This window comes from Anthonomus grandis, chromosome 9 (genome assembly GCF_022605725.1).
Source record: "Anthonomus grandis grandis chromosome 9, icAntGran1.3, whole genome shotgun sequence".
Classification (NCBI taxonomy): Eukaryota; Metazoa; Arthropoda; class Insecta; order Coleoptera; family Curculionidae; genus Anthonomus; species Anthonomus grandis.
Genome location: NC_065554.1, coordinates 16,327,790 through 16,347,062, shown reverse-complemented (window position 1 = coordinate 16,347,062; position 19,273 = coordinate 16,327,790). Strand labels below are relative to the sequence as shown.

Here is a 19,273-nt window from a genome sequence, read left to right as displayed (position 1 = left end):
AGAACAAAGAAAATCAGGATGCTAGTAATATAGAGTTTGCTGATTTCTCGTCAGCAGATAATAGCAGGGGCAGTAATGCCGAATGTCTTTTTTGTATGGGCAAGTTTTCTGAGGATCGTCGTTGCGAGAAGTGGTCCAAATGCCTAAAGTGTTCTAGATGGGCTTATTAGGATTGTGGAGAACTTACATTTTTTGTATTTTTTTTTTGTGTATTCACAGAAAAAAAAAATTCAATAAAAATACATGTTTTTTTTTCTAATAATTATGTTCCGTTGTTGGTTTCAAAAAAAGTGTCCCAAATTTTTTCGACTCTCCTCTATATTTTAACTTACAATCACTATTTTTTACATAAAATCTAAAATAACTTAAAAATCATTAGACTTAGGGATAGGACATTATATAAAAAAAATTCTAAAATTTTAGGTAGAATGTGAAAAATACAGCATATTCTGTTTAAAATAAACGAGCCGATGTTGATTTTATAAAGAAGTAAAATTACTACATTATTGACAATATCTAAGATATATTTGTATGTTTAATACACGCCAAATTTAGAAAAAAAATAAAGCTTTCTTTTCTAGTACTTTTTTACTGGTTTTGGGGTCACGAACCTCTTAAAACTTTAATTTATTGTCAGTTATTGTTTTTAAATAACATAAGGTAATGAAATTAGTTATAACATCGACTGTTATTCATAATTTTCGCTATGTTATTCATTAGTTTCGCTATAACTAATAAATGAACGGTTAAAGTAACTACTATTCATCTTTAAAACCCAACATTTTTGGTCTATTTATAACTAGTTTATCTAATTAATAAAATATACAATTGGTGTATTTATTCTTCATCAGTTAAGCATTTATAACTGCTGTAATTACAAATACATCATGTTGCCTCAACTAATTGGACCGCGGGAACAATTTTTCGGAGTTTTAAGAGAGTTCATTTATGACAATATTACTAAAATTTTTTTTATTTCGCCTAAAATCCCCATTTCAAATCCACTTCATTAAAACCGCACACAAACGAAAAAATTGCTGGATATCCGACAGTTTTTTAAACGTATATTAAACACAGTGTAACAATCAGGCCTAGCAGTTAATAATGTATTGTAACAGTTTAGTATTTATATTGGCATTTGAAAGAGATTAATCATCGGTTACTACAATTGAATGAAGAACTTAAGCCTCAAATCGTTTGAAAAAAAATCTACTCGTATTGTTTTTACTGTTTGAATAAATGACATAAAAATTATTCTTTAAATGGCCACGTAGTCAAATTAGAATTATAACATTTTATATATTTTTAAACAAGAGAAATAAAAAAGCAAATCAAAAAACAAAAAGCAGTTTATTTAAAATTGAAATGCGAAAAACTCTGCGCAAATACATCCAAAACCTATCTCAATTTAATTATTATTGTAATACAAATCTAACAGAATTTCGTTTTGTTTCATTAAAGTTTATGGATATTTTACAGCGAGTAAAATTGCAAATATAAATCATTTGTTTTTTCATGTTCCTTTATATTTTATTTTTTTACAGGGGGTTAATTATTCAAATGTTGATTTTATAGTATACATATAGTAGCAACCATAGTGCAGTAGTGATTAAATAATATACTTAAAAACTAGTAACAGCAGATAGGCAATTTACAAATTCTCTTACAATAACTTTTATTACTACACTAGAATGGGTAGAAAAAATAATAATGTTTATTAAGCAACTTAGAGACAGGTAAAATTATTTAGAAATATGCGTTTAAATATAAATAATATAAAGGTAATTACGCTACAAAAATAAAAGCTAATATGTCATGAAAAAATAAACAATTTGAGAATTAGGTAGCAAAATTAAATTTGAAATATATATATTTTAATCATACATATAACAATAATTTAAGTTTAAAAAAACATGAAAAGAACTTAAATAGATATGAATGACAAGGCATAAACACACTTTAAAATAAAATCTAAATTATGATAAAACGATACATATAATAAAATAACACAATAATCGTTAATTATAAGTACAGGTTTATTTCTATCAATTTTAATATTTACTTAAATTAAAACTTGTAAAAAATCTAAACAAATAAGCGCAATATGTAATATATTTTATTTAATTAAATCATTCAGCCTAATAAATTAAACTTAGGGAGAAACTAAATTTAAAAATAAATAATTTAATTTTCACGAAAAACTTAAAATAAATTAGCGTACCTACGTGACTCTTTTTTTAGTTAAGCTTTTAAATATTTTATAGAAAAAAGTATAAGCTGTGCTTTCATGAAAAATCACCAACTTAAAATTAATTATTATTTTATCTAATTTTCCTATTTAGTTGGCCATCAGTTTTGCAATAACTCCGATTTTAGAATTGTGTAATCAGATATGAATGAGTTAGTATAATTGTTTTGTTTATATTCTTGGTCATAATCATTACTTTTTATTTTATTTTTTATTTTTTTTCCATATATAAAAAAAACATTAGTTCTATGTAATATGGAGAATAACATAATAGCTATTATTCCAAGGCTGGAACAATATAAGTATTTTATACAAGTCGATTTGCAACGAGAATTTTCAATTAATTTTTATAAATTATCCCACTTACTTTAAAAAAATTATAAAATCAGCATTTTCAAGGCAATCATTTATATATTTTTTATTTAATGAAAATCTAAAGCTAATTTTCCCAAATACGTTTGTAATGTTTACATTTTTAATAATTTGCAGACATTGAATTATTTGTAAGCTAGTTGCTGAAAACCTTTTAAGTTTAATTAGTCAAATGCATCAAATCTTTTAATTGGTAAATTTTTTAGTTGCAATATTCACTGTTATCTATGTATGGACACATAAGACTTATACATGTATATGAAGACAGTCAAGATAAGTATTGATTTCTAAGGCGTCTTTTTAAAATGATTAGGACTCACAAAAAGATTAATTATTAAAAACTTTTACGTGGCCCTAAGAAATTATTTTGAAATTCTGATTTTTGAATTTCATGTTATTATTAATTATTTTTTTATATTCAACGAATTCGTGTTATTTATTAAACTTAATTCGGCACTCTTTCTAATTTTTGTATGTTAATGGGAATAAGTGATAAGGAAAATGACAATTTTATATTTTATTATCCACATCCGCCTGGTAATTTTTATATTTTACCATATTCTAGGCTCCACATATAAAAAATTAACATTTAAATTATAAATTCAAAAACAATAAGGCTTCAATAGAAGAAACGCATTACCTAGAGAGGCATTACAATAAAATTACTAATAGAAAAGCAATAATTCATATTTTTTCCAACTTAATGGAACACATGAAGTGAAATGGAAGCTAAAAAGCTAATTTTCTTCGATTTTTCTATTCAACTGGTCATTAGTCTTAAAATAAATTCATATTTAGAAGGGAAATTCATATATAGTCATGCACAAATGAGTTAACGACGAAACACGCTAAAGTTTTTTATTTTTAAAACAATTTGTAAAATTCGGTATGTAGTTTGTTACCTATAACCTGGGACTTTTATTGTGACAATTCCAGAGATCCTTAATATTATAAATGATTCACAGTTTTAATTGCCATTGGCATTTTTTGTAATTATTGTATTAAAAAAATAAAAAAATAAAGAAATAATACTGCAAATGCAATAAAACAATCATAATTCAATAATTGAAACAACTACATATAATCCTTAATATGTTTAAATAGATATTATACAGGCTTATTAAACAGAGAATATTCAAACTGTGCTGTAAGCTTATGGATTAATAATGTTAGGGATTAACTTAATAAGCTATACAAGTTAATAACAAATAATTATAAAAGAGTTATTATTGTTATAACTGCAAAATTAATAAATACTAGTCAAAAAAGTTGTAGAAAAAAGATAGTAGTAATTATTCTAGTATATCTAAATTTATTTATTAGTTTATTAGAGGGAGAGGTTTATTTTTAGATTTTTTAATATTACATTCAAAATTTGATAGTATATAATTTTATTTTGTAATATATTTTGGTAATATATTTTACTAAATTTGATAATAAAATTATTTAAATTCCAGGAAACAAGTGAATTTTTAATTGAATTTAAACACTAAAAATATTTTTTTTTAAGTTCTTATATAATATATAGATACATTTTTCAGAAGTATTAGTGTGAAAAATATAATTTTAAGTAATTTAAATATAATATAATTTTATTAAAAATATATTTTTAAGTTGTTGGAAACTTAGATAGTTTTTAAATTTATTTTTATTTGTAAACCTAATTTCTTAAATATGTCATAGATGCTGTTACATAGATTTACAACTTAATGCAGACTTGTTTATATATTTGCTTATTAAAAATATGCCTAATATAAAAATACTAATGCCAGAAAAAAGCTGTTATATACACCGTATCAAAACAAATTATAACTTGAAGAAAGAAAGTGAATTTTTAATTAATTTTATAAAAGTGAAAAAGGCACAAAGGAACTTTTACAGCTTAGGAAAAGAATAAAGAATTTAAATATAATAAGACAATTCATAAATTAATAGAATAATCATCAAAAGAGTAATCAAGGTTTGAACATGTTGTTATACAAACAGAGTTAGGATGAGAATTTGCAACCCATTTTATAAGTTTATTAATTATGCTAAATATTAACCAATATAATAACTCACAAAATTTATAATAATTTGTCAAATAGTTTATTCTTATGTCGATTCACATTCTCTCCTATCTAATATTAATATACGCATACCAAGACAAAATGCAAGGGCCAGATAGACTTGTTTGCAGCTGATTTCCATCGAATCAACATGGAACAAATTATAATAACAATTTTCTGAAATCGGATATTTTTAATACGCTAATAGGATCTTATAAATGCAAACTAAAGAACTACTTTTTGAAAAAAATAAAATAATTTTATCTCTGTTTATTCAATTCCAATCTTGTATTAAATCATAGTTATTTATACATCATATTATCATAGTTTTCTATATTACGTTCTAATAAATGTTTTTTAGTATCTTTCATTTCATTTTCAATATCTTTACATAATACTATGAATTAAGTTGCAAAAAAGTTTTTAGTAAACCTATCATAATTTTATTATATATGCATAATGGATGCTTTTCTGGTACTTGTGTACTATATGTAACCTGAATTTGTAATAAATAAAATAAAGGGGTTAAATTCTAATTCAATTTAGACATCGACAATTAGACAATTGGATTCATAAAAGAATAATTATTAATATTATTATCAAAAAATTAAAATTTTTATGGATATACGTTAAAAAAAATATTTATATAAGTTTGCTAAGTCGCATTTAAAAGAAAGTTCAATTTTTCCACTTATTCTAGCTACTGGTTAGGCATCCGCAATAGCGGTCTAAGAAAAAATATTTGCAGTAGTAATTTAAAGCTCTACACTATTTAAAAAAATAAATAATTTTTAGTTTTGAATAGTTAAAAGTGCAATTTAAAAAAGTAGATTTCAGTCTAGTTCAGATCTATCATCATTTGTAAATATAGCTTTAACAGAGCAGTTTATGCTGTATTGCAATTATGCTGGCCTGACGTTCAACTTTCAAGTTCGTAGATCCTGTAGTTTATGGCAAGAAATAAAAAGAAAGGCCATTTTTGAAATTTTACAATGATACAGAACTTGAAAAATGGCTGTTTGGGTTATTTCAATTAGCTGCTATTTATTACTGATCGTGTAAAGTCCATCATAATGATAGTGTCATAAATTAATTTAACCGATAAAAATACTTATGTTTGTGAAAGTATAATGTTGAAAATTAACAGAAATTAATAGTACTCTATGCTATTGTATTCTAATTATTTTATGTGGAGGCTATTTATATATAATTCATTTGAAATAGTAAGCATTGTATAAGTTCAAAACTATTTACAAAGAGAATATTATATTTAATAAGGCAAAGCATAACATGTAATTTCAAAAATGAAATTGACAGAAAAAAACTTGCTATATGTTTATATCTTAGTTGACTTAAATGTATTAGCCGAAAATTAATTAAAATATTTTATCTTATAAATATATTTTTATGTATTGTAATAAAAAAATTGGCACTTACCAATCGTTTCCAGTTTGTGTAACATTTTGTCGTTTTCTTCCGGTTTGGTGTGGCTTTGGTTCGGCAACCATATTCACATCTGAAACAAAAAAGTTGTTTTGTTTTTAAATATAAATAAATAAATTAAAAATTAATGACATAAGGAAAATTATTCTGTGTAAAAATGTATATTAAATAAACGCGTAAAAAAATTGAAAAAGTCTCTTATCGAAATAATTTGTATTGAGGATTATCAGAAGATCAGTCAAGCTAATGTCTGTTACCGACTTTATTCCTTGCAGTTTTGAAAAAAGTACATTAGAGAAACTGAAAGAAAAAAATCTAAAAGGACTAAAAAAATTTATTAACAATCAGTCAAATTATACGTAATCTAAAAATAAAATTCATTTTTTTTACGAAACCTTGCTACTAACTCATTTATATTTCGAAGGAAAAAAAAGATCTTGAACAACCACGATGGTTAGGGTTTTATCTATATATTACTATTATGGTATCAGTATACTCTGACTGACTATGCACATAGAAAATCTAACCATCGATTATTGTTAGTAAAGGAGGAATTTGGAGAAAGGCTATTGTTCAGTATTTAACTTGTGATTAAGATTTGCTATTGCAAGTTGATATATTGGTTTCCACACTCAAGACTTCAGTTGGCTAGAGTTGTCTAGGGACTTCAGCCAGAAAGTTCTTTAGTTATACCTAGTTTTTTGTGAAAATTAATAAGATTTTATAAAACTGTATTCTTTAGCTATTTTTACTCCAAAGGCCATATTTGTTAAGGTCAAAGCTTAGATTTAATGTAGTATTATCCACACGAGTTAATAGTATAGGCTTTAGATTTCTTGCAAATGTAATGACTTCTATAAAGGCAAAATAAAATGTCCCTCGGAAATACGAACGAAGCAACATCGATTATGGACTACAATGAGATAAAGTTTTAAATTGCGGATTGCAGAACATTCTTGGACAAAAGGCGACCCTAATCATTGAAAGCAAAAATTCTGTGCAAAAAGGAAATTCATTAAACTAGGGATCTATATCTCGCAAAATCCAGTTAACATCAATCAACAAGTGTAGATATTATTTCCAATGCTTTTGTAATTTCATGTATTATGCCTGATTTTCAATGATTTCTCTTTTAATTGATACTGTAAAAAAGCTGCATATTAGTCCAATGTGGGTTGCTTCAATTTCTCCAAAGTTTGGAAAAAGAAGAACTTTTAGAGATTAGGAAAAGACTACAGAATTTAATTACCAAGAAAATTTAAAAATTAATAGAATTCAAAGGGGTGCGTGCAAAAAGGCTAATGCAGAAATTTTATATTACTAAAAGTACTACTATAATCTTTTGAAAATACATTGAATTGAAAAATCCATAAAAATATACAAAATCTTTAAAACCATTTAATACGTATTAATAATCAAGGTTCAAAAATATATATTATACGAACGAACTTAGAATAAGAATTTTCAAGAAAAAGAAAGAATAGAATTGAATTACAGGAATCAACATCTTGCAAAATCCAGCCAACCTCAACCAAGAAGTCTAAAAAGTAAGGTTAATTAAGACTTCTGTAATTTCAAATAATACGCTTGATTTCCAATGTTTTATCTTTTAAATTAGTAATTTAATTACAATTAAATTACTTAAGTTATTGTACAAAAAAGCTGCATATTGGTCCGGTATGGGTTTGGACGTCTTAATGAGTTTTTTTCGACAGCCATCTATCATAATTCATACAGCTAATATTGATAATACCAATTTGGATGATGGGACTCATTGTGTAGATATTGTCGATTGTGTATATAATCTGCATTTAGAGTAGATTCTTTATCAGTAATATCATTATCATTGTAAGTGTAACTGAGATAAATAATCGATGCTATTGACATGATACAAGAGTTTACTTAGATCGTATTCGCCTATATTAAAGAAACGGAAATCGATTTAATAAAGGATTTAATAAGGAATAGGAGAGGTTTAAATTAGGGATAGCAGAACAGTGATGTTTAGTCTTAATTCACATTATTCATTGAACTGAAGACAACATTCTCTGCAAGATGTAGAGAAGAAAATAATGTGGAGAAAGAGGAGGTTCTCAATAGTAACCTACATCTAGTAGAATTCAGGAGTCTTTAGCCAACTAAGTAGAGACATATCGAACTTTTAGCCACCAGTACTAGAAAGTTGCTCTAAAATATGACGGAACACATCTAGAATATGTAATCTGAAGCGTGTATTATGAAGTTAGCTTTTAGTTTACACAAGGTTGTAAATTCTTAACAACTGAAATGTCGTATTATTACAATGGATCTAAAAATCTTTTTCAAAAATCCAATTATCACAGTAATAACGATTGATATTTTTTATATGCTGATTATTATTTATATTATGATAATTATCTAATTTTAAAACAATTTTTTGTGATTTTAACTACTTCTCCATTAATAATTTTCAATTTTATGTCTATTTTTTAAATATTTTTTTCCATATTTTATCATTTTAGTAGTACATTTAGATAAATTTCTGGAAACTCTAAACTTTTTTATTGATGATCTTCTTAATTAAATTTTCGAAATAGGAACGATACCATGTTATTAACACAAAAGCTAAACTGCTTGACCCAATGTTCTAAAATGTCTATAAAACATAATCTTATTAAAACACCGTATTACCTATTTTCATTTTAATAGTAAATTACAGAAATTTAAAACTATGTCATCTACTGCTTAATTAAAATTTTCTTAAAGGAAGCTACTTAGACAACCTTTAAAAAATTATCAATGTTAATTTTGATCAAAAATTAACGTTCAATCCAAAGTAATTACTTAACAGTCTATTAGAATATTCAGTTACCAGTTGCCGCCTTTAATGAATTAATCTAGTTACGACAACGCTAGAATGACAAAGAGATTTTCGTTCAGAATCGAGTCGTTCGCACCGAAACTAGTTAAGCTGCATTAAGGCATCACAATACGTCACACGATTACGGAAAGCTTTAAACCTCAAAGCTCAAAGTGACACTTCCAAGGAACGGTGCTTTCCGATGTCTCGGAGATGTTGGAGCGGGCCCTAAAGGCGATTTTCGACTCCCTACACGGCTCCTGCATTAGTCAGAGAAAAGATATCGAGTGGACCAGCGAGTTTAAAAGGTTTTAGCGTTTATTTTTAGTTGTCCGGGAATTCTTCCTCTCTTGGTTTTATAGATTTGCTTAGAAAGGAAAAGTGTGTTTTACGATAAACATTGCAACCAAATGGTTATTTTAAGTTTTAAGGAGGATTAGGATATATAAGAATTTGTCATAAGATATAAAGCGTGTCTTAAAAAGCATGTGACAAAAGTGTTATCTCCAAAATAGCAATAGTGGTATTGGGTGGGCTGTTTTATTATGTTAAAATGTATTAGATTACAATTAGGAATACATAAATTATCAAAAGATTTTGCTTAGATTTATTATTGCAGCGTTTTTACGGCTGGTTAGGTGTGAACTAAAACACTTGATGCACAAAAATAGTCAACTGATTTATTTACACACGATCACTTACGACTACTAGAAATATTTGTTTCCACCGTATTTATTGACAACTATTTGTGCCCGATTCAAATCTCGCGCCAATATTCCGAAATTAACTTCAACAGACCTGTTAACTGATTCTCAGCGGTGACGCGGCTCCTTATATACTCGGCAGAACACTGTATGACCCATCCCAGGATGCGCCTGTCCCATACAGTGTTAAAAGCTGTCAACGATGTTTTTTACAGAATACAAAAGCCGCCGAGAGGTAACGCAGAGTAAGTAATTATGGAAACTGCCAAGACACTGAGCTGCAAAAAATCGAATAAGATTGGATTTAACATTTAATGAATAATTCAATGAATGAATGTCAAATTATAATGGCTGAAAAAGTCGGTATGGCGTGACCCGTAAAGATCTTTTTTCTGCTCCTGCCGAGTATGGCACATTGAGCGGCTAAGGATTTATAAATGTCTGAAGGAATACCTGAGATTTTTCGTAGAAAGTTTGGAAAAAACCAAGAGCTGCGTCAGTCAAACTCCAGAGTTGGGCAAGCAATCAAGATAACCAATGAAGAGACTAGTTGAAAGATTTTTAAACTGATTACCAAAGAGACACCACGAAAGACCAAAGACTGTTTGCAAAACTTTTTTTAAGCAATCATTGGGCGTGTCTGATGGCCGCATAGGGTATTGAAGTCAAAAAGCACTGATGGAACACCATAGCCTGATAAACGTGGAAAATCAATACCAGTTAATAAAACTTCTCTGGAAAAAAACACTGCTGTGAAAAGTTTCATTAATAAATTACCAGCTTATGAGTCCCATTATTTCACGCGCCATTATCCGATAGTTGTCGACATTTGCGACAACGCTTTCAATATTAAAATTAAAGCAGCTATGGCAGATGGCCAAGAAAGTGAGGCAATTAAAGCAGAACAAGAGCTGCACCAGAGGAAAGCTAGACAAGCCATGAGAAACGATGCTGAAGCTGCAAAATCGGACAATGACCTTACCGTAATTTCATTTGACTTAATGAAAACATTGGCAACGCCGATCATTTCAACAGGAGTTGCGTACTACAAAAGGCAACTTTGGACGTTTTGTTTTGGGATTCATGATCTTCAAACTCCCGTAGTACACATGTACATGTGGGACGAGAGTGTTGCATCCCGGGGTCCTCAGGAAATTGGTTCCTGTATTGCACACTACATTAAGAACTTTGTTACCACAAGAAATCTAATAATGTACAGCGATCAGTGCGGTGGTGAAAATAGGAATTTCAAAATGGCTGCCCTTTGTACATACATTGTATTATCCAGCGATTACACAGTTAAAAACATTGACCATAAATTTTTAGTTTCTGGTCACTCCTACCTTCCAAATGATCAGGACTTTGGATTAGTCGAAAAAAACAAAAAACACTATAAAAATATTTTTGTTCCCAATGATTGGATGCAAGTGGTTCTAGAAGCCAGGAAAGGAAATCCGTTCAAAGTAGTAGTTATGACATCCAGCGACTTTTTTTCAACAAAAGAACTAGAAAAGACATTAACGAATCGTAAAAAAACGGAAGCTGATGAAAAAGTACAATGGTTGCGAATACAGTGGCTTCGGTATGATAAAGAAAAACCTGAAATTATCCAATTTAAATATTCCAATAACGAAAATGTTTTATTTAACGAAGTTAATTTAAAATGATTAATAAGAGTTTACGTTGAGTTTTGTTTAAAAATGTCTTATCGTTTACCTAAAAATAAATTATTTTGCTTTAGTAATTCATTTTTACTCTCAAGTCAGTAAAAAAAAGGTTATGCAAAAGTAGCCCAAGCCATATACAAAATCTTATTTTTCAAAAAAAAAATTCCAAAAACTATATAGGCCACTTTTGCTCTAAACGCCTCAATTAGGGTCGTAAATATGAGACCGGAGATGCTGCCATCCTTAAAATATTTTAGCCGATTTGCCCTAGTCCACTTTAGTTTCCAACAGACGATCGATAAGGTTCCTAGAGGCTCACCCTGTATAATTATACAAAATATCTCAAACATCGCATACTATACCCTTTAAATTGTTAGCGCGGTAAAACTAAGAAAATTTTGTATATTTATTATACCTCTACAAAGACAAACTCGCGAACAATAAAAACAGGCATCCAAATAGCAAACTTTTCTTAGATTTACCTGATCTTAAAGCATTTTCTTATACAACAATTTAATGAAATAATAGAAGTTAATAAAGTCAATAAGATTCTTTACCAGTAATTTCCTAACTCTAAAGTCGAAATTTAATAGAGTCACAACTCACGATATTAGGTAATCTACGGACGTTTTAACCCTCTTTATTTCAGCTTTAAGATAGAAATTTTCATATTTAAAGTTTGATTTATGCCCGCAGATTCAATTTGCATTCGCTATTACTACAAATTAGATCGGGAAAACCGTGTACGTTACCTTAATTTATAATATAAGCTTATAATTTATTGTTCTTTATGTTAAGTCTTTAGGCAGGCACTAACAAATTGTAAAAACTTCTTTTTATATGCTTTTCGGAATTCTCGCCAAAAAACTACTATTCAGACTAGCGTGAATTTGCTGAAATGCTTCGTTTGCCCAATTTAAGCTTTAGCACGACGCCGATTTTATGCCCCTTTGGATAATATTTTTTGCTCCTATTAAATTTAAATTAAATATGATTACCGAGAAGAACTCGGTCCTTTAAAAAATGTGTATTTAAGGCTCGTTATTTCCAGTGCCACCACAAAGTACGTCGCCCCTTTAACAATTTAATGCCTTAGTTAATTAGTTTAAAAGTGTTTTTCCACTTTTCGTTAAGCTTAAGCAATTTTTCGCCCTTTTCGGACGTCATTAATCTTTGTTATGAAAAAAGTGGTTGCCTTATTTAATAAACTAGGGAAATTGGACAGTTAGCTAAGAACAAAGGATTGGTTTCTCGAAATTGTTTTTCTCCTTTCCCTTGGAAAGTCTATCTTATTGGAAACTTTAACGAATATTTTAATATGGCCTTTACGTTTATAAAACGTAAACCATTTTTGATCCTGATCATCTTTTAAAGGGTATTTCAAGGTTCACTTCATTTTCTTAACGAACCTTCTAACGTTTTCTTATGAACTTTTATTGAACGAACAACTTTTTCCATCCGATTGAAAATAAACAAAGAACGAAAAAGAAACAAAGAACTTTTATTTGCAAAATAAAAAAATACGCTACAGTTAATCATAAATATAAGGTAATCTTAAATCTTTGCTTATTTTTGCTACTATCGGCTACATAATATATTTTCTGTCATTTAATAATTTTATTTTAATGTTTAGAAGAAATGATCTTTAAGTCTACCTTTAAGATTCCTTACCCTTCTTTAAATTAAATTACAGAGATTATACTCATATAAGCAATGAATAGGAATTGCTATTACAAAATTATAATATGCACTTTTTGCTTCGTGTCACCATTAAAAATATAAAATCTGGCTGTAAAAAATGGTTTGTTTAATTTTCTTGATATAAATAACATTTCACAAAAAGCAGGTCAACAGTTTTGTGAATTTTGTGCTTCCAACACTTCTTCAGTTAAATCATAAATTCCTTAAAAAATATTACATATCGATTGTCGTGAAAATACAAATGCAAATTTAACACTAACTAAAATGATCTCTCTTCTTGAAGATGGATACAGTGAGCAATATATCGTTTATTTAGTTGGCGTTAATTAATCCATAGTATCCTGAGTGGTTCTTAGATACTAGGAAACAGAAGGATACGTCGGCGACCAGGACCAAGTTGGCCGCTATCAACTATGTCCATGGATAATAGATTTTTGATTCTGCAAGCTTTTCGTTGAAGACATGTGATGCAACTCAGCTCCAATATGAGTTAGCCGACATTCAAAATGCATGGATATCATCAGAAACCATCGACAAGATATATCCTGAAAAAGACATATCCTGAGGCAATCTGGAATAAGGGCTAGAGTAGCAGTCACTACTCCCCGTCTGACTAAGACGCAGTGGATAGCACTGTTGGCATTTGAATGAGAGCACTTAATTAAAGAATATAAACGCCATTCAACTACGTCTTTGACTTTAGTTATTTGTCTGATGTTGGGTTTTCTGTCCTTTTAATAATTTCAAGCATGACTTCCTCCATAGCTCTTTGGCCTACTCTCGGCTATTCTGCTGACTTTTTTGTTAATATGAAGGTTTTTGCTCTATATGTTATTACCAATAATATGTATTGTTTATCCTTTTTTCTCTTCAGACATATGGGTATTTCACTTAAATATCTCTCGCAATTTGCCAAAAGCCACCTAACCGAAACCTATACTACGCTGTAACTCGTGTTTGTGAAGGTTCTTTTCAATGTGTCTTGAGTGCTTGAGGTATTTGTACATAATATGCAATTTTTTTATCCCAAGTCGTCTATTCTAATATTCTGTACAAGCACTAGATTAGTCAAAGTTAGTTATTTATTCGAGAATCTGTTTTGCATCTCCGATGTTTTCTGCGGCGAGAACGATATCATCTGCAAATCTTAGGTGTGTTAGCATTTTACTATTAATATTGATGTCTTTCTTCTAAACGAATGATTTCATTGCGTATTCGAGAACAGCTGGAAAACGTTCAGGCAAAATGGTGTCTCCTTGACGAACTCCTCTGGCGACGTTAATTTTGCCTGTTGATTAGTAAAGTTTTACAGTTGTGGTCGCATTACTACATTATTTCTTAAATCTGCAAGCCTAAGACTTAATGTCTGCAAGCCTAAGGGTTTGTTTTACTCCATCGACTTTATTTCTTGAAGATTAATTTCTGGAATGCCCCCTGATCCTTGGTTAATTAATTTTTACACAAATGTTGTTGACTGTCTGCTGTTTAAGGGTGGTCACTTGTGTATAGTTTAGCATAGAAGTTTTCTATTATATTTAGCAGTTATTTTCTATTTGTTGTTGGTACACCTTGGTTATCTTTTAGCTTATAAATCCTTCTTTTCATATTTTTGTTTTCTTTTATATTTTACCTTATACTTTCTATATTAAATTATTTACATACTTTCTAATTTCTCTAAATATTCTTTTGTTTAGCTATCTTAGGTCTTCAGAGTAACTATTATTTTAAAGATATAATATTCATATATTGTGTGAGCTTCTGTTGTTTTTCGATATTCTGTTAGCAGTGATGTTTTTTCGCTTCTTTATTGGCTTTAATTATATTGGTATTTATGGTTTTAATATCAGATTGGTTGTTTAGAGTAATTTCTTGGAAAGCAGCTGTTTTTGTTACAGAAATACATTGGAAATACATTACAAATACGTTTTCATATTTGGAGTCCATTCAGTATTTTTCCTACCTTCGAGTTTTCTATATTCAAATCTATTCTATCATTTACTCTAACTATTTTGTGGTCGCTTCCTATTGTAAAATTATTCAGCACTCTTACGTTGATTACTATTTCTTTCTTATTGCAAATGATAAAACCAATTTTGATCTTACCCTTTAAACCATTTTTGAATTTACTTTCTGTGGCCTTTTTTTGGGAAAATTTATTTATTAGGTATAGTCGATCTTGAAAGAGACAAAGTACTACTTCTCTGGCTCCTACTCCAAATGGACTTATTATTGTTTCGGCTTTATCCAGTTATTTTGAAACTTCAGCGTTGAAGTCTCCCATGAGAAAAGTTTGATTACATCCAGGAACTAAGAGAGCCCTGTGGATGTCTTTGTAAAATTAATCAATTTCTTCATAAGCTCGGATAATTTTCATTTTAAGGTTTCGTAGATGGATTATTACGTATACCATATGCTTGGAAATCATGAACTTAATAAATATACCTGGACTGCTAGAGCAAATGACCACCATAAACAAAAATAACCGGTGCCTGGTGGCCGCCATTTCTATAGTGGTTGTGTCCTTGATATTGGTCACTCTGAACATTTCCAGTATTACCAACCACATATATATTAAATAAAAATAATGAAGCTAATATATAACATAAAGCCATATCTTTAGACGTCTTTAAGACATGGCGTCACTGTATAGGGCGCTTTAAGCATTTGTTCGGAGGTTGTTAAGCGATATCTCCAGGCCATTCAAATAATAATAAACAATAAATTAGTCTCAAATTTTTGATATTTTTTTGAGTTGGGAAGCATTACATTTTTTGGTATTAGTCTATTTGTGTCATAAAGCTTATGTGCTTAGAAATTCGAGATAATTATTAATTACTGCGACTTCGGGTTTTCCTTTATTAAAAGTAAGTTCTCTAAAAAAACTTATGAGTGAGGTTATGTCTACGTCAGTAACTTTTTCTTTTTCATATTTCCTCTTGGGTAAATGTCTGCTCTTTATAAACCTTCTCACGGAGAAATAATTTGGATATCGTTACGATCTAAATCCGATGCTAAAAACGTTTGAAGTCAGATTTAGGCTCAATGCGTTTTGAAAACTGAGACAAATGGGCATTTTCATGGTTTAGGTCTATTTTCAAAACAAATTCAACATCCATTAAAACTTAGTAAATGCTTAAATTTTGACAGCTGTAGGACATGTCTTGGACGATGAAGTAACGCTTAAGACTTGCGTAAGGAAACCAAGTAAGGCGCTTACTCGCTAAAAAATGGAATAAATTAATTTTTTTCATTGACATTGTTTTAAAATCATATTCTAAACTACAACATATGTATGTGCCAGAGATTAAAATTGTTGAAATGAGAATAATAAAAACCTAATGAGAGGATTTTCATAACCTTTGTTTTTAGCTTAGTTTGTTAAGTAAACACAAGCAACAATTTAAATGAAGACCATCATTTTCATGGTATTAGGATTCTTAAGATTCAAATTTATGAGAACAATAAAACGCATATTTTAAAAGGCATGCATCTATCCCAAGTAAGTTGAAACTTTGTCTTATTTTAGGTAATAAATACTATTTTTCGTAAATTTTAACGAATTTCTCAAAAAAGTACAAGAAAATCTGAGATGAAACGCAACTATCTTAAATTCTTAACTAAACGTGCCTTTCTATTTTACTTTTGTAAACATAACCTTCCAAAAACTTTAATCGTATTGTTTTCCTACGGTTGGGAATACTAAAATTTGTCAGAGTGACCAACATCGAAGGAACACAATCACGCAAAATGGCGACCACCTAGTAGTCGTCATTTACTTAATAATAGATTGGCAATCCAGGTATATTTATTAAGTTCATGTTGAAAACGCCTACGATGGTTTTAATATATGGAGCGTGTTTTTTATTTACCAAAAAGCCTATACCACCTATAGAACTATATGGTGTAGCATATATTATGATTTAAGAGTAATCCATTCTTCATTTCCTTCTAGCTTCTTAACTTCGCTTATCCTAATAATATCCCAACTAATTTTTTTTTGTTTATTTCTTGTAGTTTATTTCTTGTAGTTTATTTCTTGCAGTTTCTCCTCCATCAATAGGCTTTTAAATTAGATGTATTAAAAAACGCAAAAAAAATAAAACGCCAAACGGTATCAGGGTTTTAAGGTAATCAGCATGCAGTCCAAATTTAAGTCCAATAGAGCATATTTAAGATCCGCTCTACAAAAGATTGAGGCCTAAAAACGTCCCGCTTATTAATTGCAAAATAGGAATATGTACACTAACATTACTAAGAGACATTTATCAGAAGTATGCCACATATAATTCAAAATGTGATGCGTGCCACACGCTACTAGATTTATTGTTTATTTAAAAGTAGTTTTATCTGATATTGTTATTTTCGATTTATCGGCTAATATATTAAAAAGTTTATTAAACCGATCCACCGTTTATGTTATATTATGTATTTTTTAATAATCAAACCAACGAACATTTATTAAATTACCTAAACACATATACAGGGTGTTTCAGAACTATAGGATCAAACTTCTAGGGGTTGTTCAGTGCAACAGTAGAATCCATTTGAGTATAGGAACCCATGTCCGGAAATGTGTCACTACGTCACTACGGCCCTAAGACGCGTTTAAATTTAGAAAAAAATATTAATTACCTAAATAGGATCTGATTTATTTTTACCTTTTGTATATGACACCATCACAACAATTGTTCAAAATGTCTTCCTCCAACCTAAATACACCGATTTAAACGCCGCACATGATTTCGGCCGACTACATTAAAAATTTGATCCTCGTTTTGAATGATTTCAAATGCTGCTGTTATTCGACCAATTAAGTCTAGCTCTGATTCTACTGGAGTTTCGTAGACTAAAGACTTTACATGTCCCCACAAGAAAAAATCGAGCGACGTTAAATCGGGTGACCTAGGAGGCCAAGAAACTGCTCCACCTCTGGCAATCCAACGGTGCCCAAACCGCTGAGCCAAATACTCGCGTCAAGTACTGCAAAGTGAGCCGGCGCTCCATCATGCTGAAACCACATTTGCTGTCTAACGTTTAGTGGAACATTTTCAAGGAGTTCTAAGAGAACTTCCTCCAAGAAACGCAGATAAATAGGTCCTGTTAACCGTTCCGGTAAAAGGTATGGCCCAATTAAATAATCATCAACAATGCCTGCCCATACGTTGACAGACCAACGATTCTGATGTTTTCTTGAAAAAATTGCATAAGGATTTTCTTCGTCCCAAACATGGCTATTCTTACTATTAAAAATACCGTCTCATGTGAAAGAGGCTTCATCGGTCCACAAAACATATCGTAAAAAATTTGGTTGTGCAATGATGTGATCCAGACGCCATCGACAAAATTGAACTCTAGGATGATAATCGGCTGCAGTCATACCTTGAACTTTCTGGAAGTGGTAAGGATGGAGTTATTACTCGTGTAGTACCCGCCAGACAGAAGCGTTACTCGTATTATATTCTTAGCGACGTCACGTGTGCTATTTGATGGTTCATCGGCAAGTCGCTGAAGCACCTCTTCTTCAAATTCGACCGTTCTTACGGTTCAATCAACAACGGTATCATGCATCTTGGTCTTAAACATGCCTGTCTCAGCGAGCCGCCGATGAACCGCAATAAACTTTTTGTATTCAGGATGCTGTCGTTCGGGATAACGTTCATGATACAACCGCGATGCTGCTCGTGCATTGCAGTTTGTTGCTCCGTATGCCAAATGCATATCCGCCAATTCTTGATTGGTAAAGTTTTCCATTAGCAATAAATGTTGAAAAATTGTAAGCTATAAAATGTTTAAACATGACATTGAGAATTGACATTGATAAGCGTTGATTTTAAACATTTGTTGTTATGGTATCATGTACAAAAGGTAAAAATAAATGCAGCAGATCCTATTTAGGTAATTAATGTTTTTTATAAATTTTAACGCGTCTTAGGGCCGTAGTGGCATAGTGACGCATTTCCGGATATGGGTTCCTATACTCAAAAGGATTCTTCTGTTGCACTGAACAATCCCCAGAAGTTTGATCCTATAGTTCTGAAACACCCTGTATATCAATAAATATTTATTTTTTCTTCTATCGACTTAAAAAATCATAATAATGTAACTCCTTGGATGAATGTATACAAAAGCAAGGAATTTAAAAAAACATTAAAATTATACACTATAAGCTTAATCAAAGAGTAATATGGCCTAGTCAATAAATATGATCGTTAAAACTCTCTTAAAAATTTAGTATTGTAGTATCAATGGTA

At 29.8% G+C, this 19,273-nt stretch overlaps 1 protein-coding gene across 2 annotated transcripts in view; it reads right to left on the bottom strand.

The window, feature by feature from the left end:
* Nucleotides 1-19,273, bottom strand: part of LOC126740224 (heterogeneous nuclear ribonucleoprotein C-like 2) — a 446,026-nt gene that overhangs the window by 34,107 nt on the left and 392,646 nt on the right. For both annotated transcript variants that reach the window (XM_050446161.1, XM_050446160.1), the window contains exon 7: nt 6,106-6,184. In XM_050446161.1, the coding sequence (XP_050302118.1) occupies nt 6,106-6,184 (79 nt within the window). The remainder of the gene's footprint in view (nt 1-6,105; nt 6,185-19,273) is intronic.